The sequence below is a fragment of the Lithobates pipiens genome, unplaced genomic scaffold (genome assembly GCF_037356315.1).
Source record: "Lithobates pipiens isolate NorthernLeopardFrog02 unplaced genomic scaffold, aLitPip1_a1.2 Scaffold_83, whole genome shotgun sequence".
NCBI classification, from domain to species: domain Eukaryota; kingdom Metazoa; phylum Chordata; class Amphibia; order Anura; family Ranidae; genus Lithobates; species Lithobates pipiens.
The window spans coordinates 478,729-489,403 of record NW_027507907.1 but is presented as its reverse complement, the minus strand read 5'-3'; the positions used below and the strand labels follow the sequence as shown (position 1 = coordinate 489,403).

Below are 10,675 nucleotides of genomic sequence, written 5' to 3'. Positions count from 1 at the left end.
TACTCAGGAGGAGTAGCAGAATTTTTTGGGGGGTGTCATTTGTGGTATACACATGCCACGTGAGAGAAATAACCTATTACAATGACAATTTTGTGGAGAAAAAAATTAAAATGAAAAAATCTTAATTTTGCAAAGAATTGTGGGGAAAAAATGACAACATCAAAAAGCTCACTATGCCTCTTACTAAATACCTTGGAATGTCTACTTTCCAAAAAGGGGTCATTTGGGGGGTATTTGTACTTTCCTGACTTGTTCGGGTCACAAGAAGCGAGATAGGCCACCAGTACATCAGATGTGATCAATTTTGTGCGATTCACACCACAACTTGTAGCCTCTCTAACTTTCACAAAGACCAAATAATATCCACTAATTTGGGTTATTTTTACCAAAGATATGTAGCAGTATAAATTGTGGCCAAAATGTATGAAGAAAAATTAATAATTTGCATAATTCTGTCACAGAAACAAAGAAATATGCATTTTTTTTCAAAATTTTGGGTCTTTTTTCATTTATAGCGCAAAAAATAAAAACCCCAGAGGTGATAAATACCACCAAAAGAAAGCTCTATTTGTGGGAAAAAAAGGACAAAAAATTCATTTGGGTACAATGTTGCATGACTGAGTAATTGTCATTCAAATTGTGAGAGCACCGAAAGCTGAAAATTGGTCTGGGCAGGAAGGGTGTTTAAGTGCCCAGTAAGCAAGTGGTTAATAAAGAAAAAAATTCAAGCAAAAGAGAAGTCCAAAAAAGAGAAAAATCCAAAAACAATACAGATGCAGAGTCTCTTGTATATAATGTCTGTGTATAGTCCACAAGTGTGCAGAAAAAAACATACACCTTCTCTATATATAAGTCATGCAGGCACCACGTGGTATTCCCTTCACCAAGCGAAATGGACGCTTACCGAATTTATTGGATCCACACAAATTTACATTTGGAGGATCACAAAAGCTCAAACGTTTGTATGCAGATTCCTTCAGCAGTGCATTTTCCAAGGGGATTTCAAATGTAACTATTCCGTTTGTGTACTGGGAAGTAAATTATCTCCAACCATACACATCCGTAAGAGTAGTTGAACACATATAAAGGAGAACAGGGACCAAAATAGTGTAATTCCGTTTTATAAAAGAAATTTAATAAAAAAGTAGTAAACTCACATGTGTACAATAGGTTAAGCGCTTTTTAGTAAAAAACAAGGCTGCAGTGGAGTCCCTTGTGGACTATACACAGACATTATATACAAGAGACTCTGCATCTGTATTGTTTTTGGATTTTTCTCTTTTTTGGACTTCTCTTTTGCTTGAAATTTTTTCTTTATTAAAATCACTTTATAGCTATATATATACAGCAATTAATATTTATATGTGATTTACAGTAAGACTTTGTCATCGCACTATTTTACGTTGTTAATATTTATTGAATATATATGCACAAGTTTTCACATATAAGTATATATCATTTTATGTAAGGATGGTATAACATGCCTGGTTTCTAAAGCGCTACACTTTTATATAGAATTTATATGAGTTCTGACAAGCCAGCCGTCAACCGTTGGGCAAGAGGGTTATCCGGCGTCATTATTTTTTTACGCTCGAACATTAGGCCCACGGAAGCCTGCCTTTTTGCAGAAAAACGTGAGCTTGGCGTGATGGAAGGTGGAGTGGAGGACAATTGTGAGGAGAGAGAAGAAGGAGAAGTAGAAGACGAGGCTGGATGGTGAGATCCTGGAGTGTGGCTTTGTGTGTTCCGTTGTTCCCACTGGGCTCGCTGATGGCTGCTCATGTGCCTTCTTAAGGCGGTCGTCTCTAGGTGAGTGTTGGGCTTACCGCGACTAATGCGTTGACTGCAAAGATTGCAGATGGCAACGCTATTGTCAGCAGCGGACACGTTAAAAAAAGCCCACACTGCGGAGCCATGTGCCGGTGTCCTGGGAGCGCCAGATGTGACCGTACATGGTCGATGACTCGCTCCTGATACATTTGCAGTCTGCTTTGTCCCTCCTGTGCAATGTAAGTTATTCCTGCTTCTCCTCCCTATCTGCTGGTCCATATCTCCCTCTGAACTCCCCTCCTCTTCCTCTCTTGTGGGCACCCACGTGACATCACTAGACACGTCATCATCGACTTCACCTTCCCCACCACTATAAGTAGAGATCTCGGAGTAGGCAGCAACACCGGGGACCAACCTCCTCCTTGGGCTGATCTGGGTACTGTCGTCAGACTGCTGAGTAGCAGTTGTTGCTACCTCCTCTTCCTGATCCAATACCAAGAGTGGCTGCGCATCAGAAATGTCTTGATATGGATCGGAAAATAATTCCTGTGACTCAAGCGGAAGGTATGTGGTGGTGGTGGTGGTGGTGTTGGTGGTAGTGTCTTTGGGGGTGCACATAGCAGAGAGTGAAGAAGAGGGTGCAGATCAAGAGGATGAGGAGGGTGCGGAAGAGTAAGGCTGAGTAAGCCACTCAACCAAGTCTGGTGCGTCCTTTAAAGTAATTGAACGCACCTTCTGCAACTTCCCACTTTGGCTCAAGCCTGTTGCTCTTGCCCTACCCCTACCACCCCTGCGGAAGGGCCTGCCTCTTCCTCTGCCTGTCATTTTTTAAATGACCCTGTGACAAAACTCTCAGTCCCTATACCGATGAAGGACTGCTGCAGTATAGGGCAGCGGTCAGCAGTAGTGCACCTCAACCCTATGTATTGTGGACCTATACCAGTCCTTATAGAATGGCAGACTGTACCTCACTCAACCCTATGTACTGTAGAACCCTAGACAGACTAAGTTACCAGTCCTTATAAGGACCTTTGTGGAACAAGTAGGTTGTGTATGACTGATTAGCAGACTGTACGTCAGTCCCTATACCGATGAAGGACTACTGCAGTATAGGGCAGCGGTCAGCAGTAGTGCACCTCAACCCTATGTATTGTGGACCTATACCAGTCCTTATAGAATTGCAGACTGTACCTCACTCAACCCTATGTACTGTAGTACTCTATACCTTACCAGTCCTTATAAGGACCTTTGTCAAACAAGTAGGTTGTGACTGATTAGCAGACTGTACGTCAGTCCCTATACCGATGAAGGACTGCTGCAGTATAGGGCAGCGGTCAGCAGTAGTGCACCTCAACCCTATGTATTGTGGACCTATACCAGTCCTTATAGAATAGCAGACTGTACCTCACTCAACCCTATGTACTATAGCACCCTACACCAGGTTATTACCAGTCCTTACAAAGGACCTTTGTGGAACAAGTAGGTTGGGACTGATTAGCAGACTGCAGCAGAAGGGCAGCAGTCAAGTATAATATTCTTTTTATATTTGGAAGAAAGAATATTATACATGTACAAGCCTATTACCATACCACTGATACCAGTCCTGAAAAGAACCTTTGTGGACCTAATATAGTAACAGCTACTGATTTAACTGACCCTCACTGCCTCACACACTGCTTCCTGCCTGTATAAACTGACAAAACAGAGGCTACTGGAACAATAACCGGAATAGCACTTTTGTGGACCTGATAGTAACAGCTAATGACTAAACTGACTGTCCCTACAGCAGACACACCGTCCTGTCCCTTTCTCTAAACTGACAAAAGACGCTCAGGCTGCTGCAACAATCAGTAGCACAGCAAACCTATATACACTTAACACCTATACCAGTCCTGAAAAGAACTTTTGTGTACCAAATAGCTAGCGATTTGGGTCACTGCAATCTCTCCCTGATCCACACAGCAACCTCTCCCTATAGTGGCAGAAGAAAGAATGTAAAATGGCCGCCGGATCGGGTGTATTTATAAGTTGGGGGGAATGTCCAAGTGTCCATGTGCTGTAATGTCTCAAGTGGCTGTCCTGTACCCCATGATGGATGTGACATCATAGGTCAAAGTTCGGCGATAGTCCGCCGACTGGGCGAATCGCGAACAGCCGAAATTCACAGCGAAACGACCGCCGGGCGAACCTTTTGGCCATCACTACTTGACTTATTGGGAATACTAACATAATATATATTTCCTTAGGCTAGGCTCATGTGAGGTGTATTTTTAAGATAGGTCAGGGACTTTTTTCCTCTCAAAATTAAATGAAATTGGCTGCTGCACCTGTGACGTGCTGTGCAAACACACAGCCCAAACAAGTGTGAACCTACTCTTAACTTTGACATCTGCTTATTACAACTTCACAACATAGCATCTTATGAAACTGATAAGGGTTAGGTACCTTCACCTCAACTGGCAAAGGTTAATTGGGCACCTTTCCCTTATGATGGGTTGGTGTACAGCTAACTTTTTACACGTTAATTACTTCATAGTCTTTATAGCTCATGAGCAAGGACGCGAGTACTCTATATACAAACAGAGCAGGACAGGGCCACCCATTTTTCTATTTAAATAATTAGTTACGTTATTTAGCATTATTCAGAATTTAAGTGTAGCAATCTTCTAGCAAGGCTGCTAGTTAAATGTAGTTTTTGGCTCGTGCTGTAATCACAGGATCAGTGATTGTTTAGTTTGGTCTGTTCAGAGCTTCACAGGCTGAGAGTTTGATTGCTTCCCCCTGCCTCTAGGAGAAGTTTCTAAAGCTTAAGGCAGAAGAATTTAAATATATAGCCTAAAAATTCAGCAGGGCATAGCCAATCCCTGGGCTGCTATTAAATAGTCTTAAGACCTGAGGGGATTGTCTTTTCCCAGAAGGCAGATGGATCTGTGACCTTCAGGGGGGTTCCCTGTCCCTTAAGCGCTCCTGGACTGCAGGCTGGATTACTTCTGGGGCTTTATCTATGGACTGACTATGAGCCAGGACCTCATGAGTAGAACCTCTATGCTATATACACCTGCATGGTCTTCATTTGCATACCCATAGACTGTCCAAGTCTATAACTACTGTGGCGTTACTCTCAACCAAGGATGATAATTTAAAGTCCCAGGTTCTATTCCCGCTAGTGTAGCAGCCAAGCAAACTGATTCTTAATTATAGGTAATTGGCGCTACCTCCAACTAATTATTTTCAATAAAACTATTAAATTTCTCAAAAACCTTTATATCAATCACCTTGACCTGTCCCCAAGGACTGCGTGAATTAAACCCGTATTTAATGTTATATCTCAGCTACATCCCATTTGTGCAACACCTAGGACTCCACAAAGGGTGATTCCACACCACTTTATATCGCCTCTACTAAGTGAACTAGTGCCACTAATTTTTTGTGTTATTTTACATATAATTAAATTAATAGCCAAGAAATTCTAATCAAAACCATATATAGAAAGTGATAACTTATATTATATGACTAATCAAACCTCTAATGTCAAAACCAAGAAGCCCAACAGCGCCTAAAGGCGATTCAGTTCGCATTGTGCGCTATATAAGTATTTCATTCATTCATTCATTCAATACCAAAATCAAAAAACCAAAAAATAATAATAAAAAATAAAAATTTTAAAAATTAAAAGACCCAAAGCACAAAAAGACAAAAAAACACAAAAAAACTTCCAGCTGACTAGAGCTCTCTGCCCGGGACATACAGACAAAGTTAGTCTGTGAAGAGGAAAAGGAACCATTAGTGGATACAAGGACTCACCTATACCTTCAATAAAAACCCTGAGAAGGACCTACTGAAGACACAAGTGGATTGTGGAGTCTCCGGACATACGGGATACAGATTAAAGGCGCATAACCCCTTAGGGGGTGAATGGATCTGGTGAGTGGGGACCCTTGAGGGGGAACAAGCACGAAAGTCACCAATAAAAGCGCAGGCACTCTCACGAAAGTCACCTTTCCTGTATTCTGAAGAGGCACAATTGTACACTGATATATCTGATAGAAGACTCACTGTGGACTGAAATATTTTTATTTTATTTTTTATATTTTATTTTTTATTTTTTATTTTTATTTTTTATGATATTTCTATGATATATATATATATATATTGTTTATCCTCTATATATATTGTTTGCATTGTTCACATCTTCATAAGCTTTTAGGATTAGTGTCAACATTGTATTGGATGTAAACATATCTCTCACGTTTTTTATATATATTTTTTATATATTCATTTTTCTGGTAATGTGTGAGGAAATCTTTCCTTTTTTCCTTTCACATGAACTAATATAGGGGGATTTAGTGAATCTATTAATCAACACAAGTGATTTGTATGAAAATCGCAGGCAGTTTTTTTCCCTATATTAGGGAGGGGCCTTTATACTGCAAGTCAGCTGGAAGTTTTTTTGTGTTTTTTTGTCTTTTTGTGCTTTGGGTCTTTTAATTTTTACAATTTTTATTTTTTATTATTATTTTTTGGTTTTTTGATTTTGGTATTGGGCTTCTTGGTTTTGACATTAGAGGTTTGATTAGTCATATAATATAAGTTATCACTTTCTATATATGGTTTTGATTAGAATTTCTTGGCTATTAATTTAATTATATGTAAAATAACACAAAAAATTAGTGGCACTAGTTCACTTAGTAGAGGCGATATAAAGTGGTGTGGAATCACCCTTTGTGGAGTCCTAGGTGTTGCACAAATTGGATGTAGCTGAGATATAACATTAAATACGGGTTTAATTCACGCAGTCCTTGGGGACAGGTCAAGGTGATTGATATAAAGGTTTTTGAGAAATTTAATAGTTTTATTGAAAATAATTAGTTGGAGGTAGCGCCAATTACCTATAATTAAGAATCATTCCATTAACGCAGGTTGTTTAGTGCAGCCTGTGTACATCAGGGAGGCAGCAACCTCAAAAAACGAAGAGGACTCTCATTAAACTTTCTAAATTAATAAGGTTAAAATCAGATAAAAGAATTTAAACCAATAAAAAATTACATAAAGTACAAGGTCCCAGGTATAGATTAATACTTATACATATTCCTGCTGAGCAAGACCCATTCCATAAGCGCGGCTTTATTTTTATATTTAGCCAAGCAAACTGCAACTTCACACTCTGATACTAGAAAATATCAGGGTTTCCTTCTTTGACTATATTGTAGCAATAACTTGGATAGGGTTCAGGGAGCAGTGGGATACTCTAAAACTGTACAACTGGAGGAAAACTAGGCTTCTGGTTGCTCTGTACAAGATGCTGACTGTACTGCACAAACTTAAACTGCACTGTACTGTCTCTTTGCTGGCTGAAATTGTGCAACTCCTGACTCCGCTCCTGGCTGCACTAGGCACAATTCAACAATATGGCATGCTCCTGGCTGTCTTGCACAGCTTATGACTGCCCTGTATAGATTGGTAAGAAGAGACAACCCACAGTCACTTCTACACTGTGTACTCATTTCGGTCCCAAAATAGTGGAGCTTCCTCACTCTTATTCTCCTGACTCTATCCAGACTCTGACCCAGAATCTCACTCTAAGCTTAGTAAGGGATGTTATCAAGAAAAGGACTCCTCAGGCTTCTCTGCCCCAGGGGCTTACTGACGAGTTTCGAAGGGATGCCTAGTAGGCTCTGAGGAAGAAGGTATGCCTCCGAAACGCGTCAGTCAGCAGCAGTCCTGATGTCTTCTGTTGCACTGGAGACAGTCGATATTTAGACTTAGACGATTACAATCATTGGAAGGCTTTCACAAAGCAATTTTTCTTCACATGATTGTAAGTAGTTTTTAATATGGCAGCAGCTAGCTGCAATAAACCCGGTATCCACTTCTTCAGTGGGCGGTCCACTTTCAGATAAAAGTGGTCTCTGTGGCGGATTGGCCACACTATCACTTTTATCAGTGGTGGGAGAGGGCCCCCCCTCCCGTAGATCTCCGGTGCCCTCCGCCACTTACAGCAGCTGTGGAGGCCATTGCGTCCTCTCCCCTCTGTGGTATGGAGCTGAGTGAGGGGAAGATGGCCCTTGCTCGGCTCCATACAATAGTTTTTTTTTTTTTTTTTTGCATTTTAGTGTAAATATCAGATCTGAGGTCTTTTTGACCCCATATATCATATTTAAGAGGTCTTGTCATGCTTCTTTCCTATTACAAGGGATGTTTACATTTCTTGTGAAAGGAATATGAGTGAAACAATTTTTTTTGAAAGAACAGTGTAAAATTAAAAATAAAAAGTAAAATAAATAAGAAAAAAAACACGCACCATCCCGCCGAGCTCACGTGCAGAAGCGAACACATACTTGAGTAGCGCCTGAATATAAAAACGGTGTTCAAACCACACACGTGAGGTATCGCCGCAAACATTAGAATGAGAGCAATAATTCTAGCCCTAGACCTCCTCTGTAATTCAAAACTGGTAACCTGTAGAATTTTTTAAATGTTGCATATGGAGATTTTCAAGGGTAAAAGTTTGTCGCCATTCCACGAGCGGGTGCAATTTTGAAACGTGACATGTTGGGTATCAATTTACTCTGTGTAACATCATCTTTCACAATATAAAAAAAAATTGAGCTAACCTTACTGTTGCCTTATTTTTTAATTCAAAAAAGTGTATTTTTTTCCAAAAGACTTGTAATTCCGTGTACACACGATCGAATTGTCTGGCGGAATTGGTCCGACAAACAATCCGGCAAACAATCCGCCAGACTTTATAACGAACGGACTTGGCCACACACGGACACTCTGAAAGTCTGGCGATTTCTAACGGGATGACGTACAGCACGTACGATGGGACTAGAAAAAGGAAGTTCAATAGCCAGTAGCCAATAGCTTCCTTCTCTAATTGCTTCAGAGCATGCGTCATTCTTAGTCCGCTGGACTAGCATACTGACGAACGGATTGTTCCCTGAAAGCCAAGTTCCGGCGGACATATTTTGAGTCAAAACTACTTTTTAAGTCCACCGGACTTTTACGATGAAAAAGTCCGCTGGAGCCAACACACGATTGAATTGTCTGACGTACTGTGGTTCGATCGTGTGTACGCAGCATAAGACTGCTGTGCAAACAGAAAGTATTCTCTAGGGTGTTAGAAAAAAATATATATAATGTTTGGGGGTTCTAAGTAATTTTCTAGCAAAAAAAAAAAGATTTTTAACAATGTACACAACAAATCTAAAAAATAGGCCCGGTCTTAACTATTTCAGCCCCGGAAGGTTTTACCTCCTTCCTGACCAGAGCACTTTTTATAATTTGGCGCTGCGTCACTTTAACTGGTAATTGTGCGGTCATGCAATGCTGTACCTTTAAATTTGCGTCCATTTTTTCCCACAAATAGAGATTTCTTTTGGTGCTATTTGGTCACCTTTGCGGTTTTTATTTTTTGCACTATAAACAAAAAAAGAGCGACAATTTTGAAAAAAAAAAGCATTATTTTTTACTTTTTTCTATAATAAATATCCCCCAAAAATATATAACAAAACATTTTTTTCCTCATTTTAGGCTGCTATGTATTCTACATATTTTTGATAAAAAAAATTGCAGTAAGAGTTTATTGATTGGTTTGCACAAAAGTTATAGCATCTACAAAATAGGTGATAGCTTTATGGCATTTTTATTGATCATTTTTGTTTTACTAGTAATGGAGGCGATCACATCCAATTCACCCTGCTGCCTGGGCCCCCTGATGGTCTGGGCCCCCGTACAGGAGGACCAGTGGTACCCCCTTATCCACGTCCTTGGATACAAATAAGGAAAGAGAAAAGCTGAAAACAGTATCTTCTTAGCGAAAAAATATGGGAACTACTTCATAGTGCTTTAGCAAAGTGAATGTCATCCACTTAGGATCTCATTTAACCATTGACTGTAATCTGAAAGCTAAATGACAGATATAGTATGAGTTACTACAATATGTATATTCAGTTTTTTCTTTAGGATTGTTTATCATAATCATTTAATAACCATTTTGTATTGTAGGTCCTCTTATCGTGCAGGCTCCAATCTTTGTGTATCGGGGAAGAAATATAAATATAAAGTGTCACAGCCGTCCTGAATATTCTGTACGTTGGAAAATATTCTTCAGGGATAATGATCTCATATATGGACCATTCAGTGATGACTCTATCCTCTTTCTTGATGGAAACTATGACTGGTCTGGAAGATACAGTTGTGTGACAGAATTATCCCGGGATGAATATGTAACACACACAGATGAAGTGTCCCTACATGTCAGAGGTAACTCATTGTGTGTCTATGGTGTTCTCTGTAACCAATAAAGAATAACCATGGCTCCGGTCATCTGTTCCCATACCGGTGTGAGTTGGACCTCCTTCTTCACAAACATCACAGCTTCTACAGGTCAGTTGTGTTGTAAATGACAACCAGGACCACGGAGAGATAAGAATTTGGCTATCCTGCGGCAACTCATTCCATATATATATATATATATATATATATATATATATATATATATATATATATAATCTGCATGTATATATGTAGACAGTAGCCATGAGCAGCTACATGAACTGTTATGTAATGAAGTGAGGAGAGGGGCTGTGGAGCTGGGCCAACACAGACAGTCATTAAACACTCCTAGAAGAGTAGACGGCTGTGATGTGCAAGGAGGGAAGGGGCTGTGCTAGGGAATTGGCCTTTCTGGAGAAAGTTCAAAGGCATATTGCAAATATATAACAAATTGTTTATGGAAAGGAAAAACCCTGAAAGCAAGCATTTTTTTAAAAAAATAACACTTTTTTTTGCAATTTTATATTCAAGGAGAAATGTTCCTTATGCTGGTGCTGGCTGTGTTAGTTTCATAGTTAGTTAGGTTGAATAAAGACACCAGTCCATCCAGTTCAACCTGAGTAAG

At 39.8% G+C, this 10,675-nt stretch overlaps 1 protein-coding gene across 1 annotated transcript in view; it reads left to right on the top strand.

Moving 5' to 3' along the window:
- Positions 1 to 855: 855 nt before the first annotated feature.
- The window catches only part of LOC143973513 (high affinity immunoglobulin gamma Fc receptor I-like), a 29,837-nt gene continuing 20,017 nt past the window's right edge, over positions 856 to 10,675 (top strand). Inside the window, exons 1-2 of the mRNA XM_077474431.1 lie at positions 856 to 958; positions 9,781 to 10,038. Of these exons, the coding sequence (XP_077330557.1) occupies positions 856 to 958; positions 9,781 to 10,038 (361 nt within the window). The remainder of the gene's footprint in view (positions 959 to 9,780; positions 10,039 to 10,675) is intronic.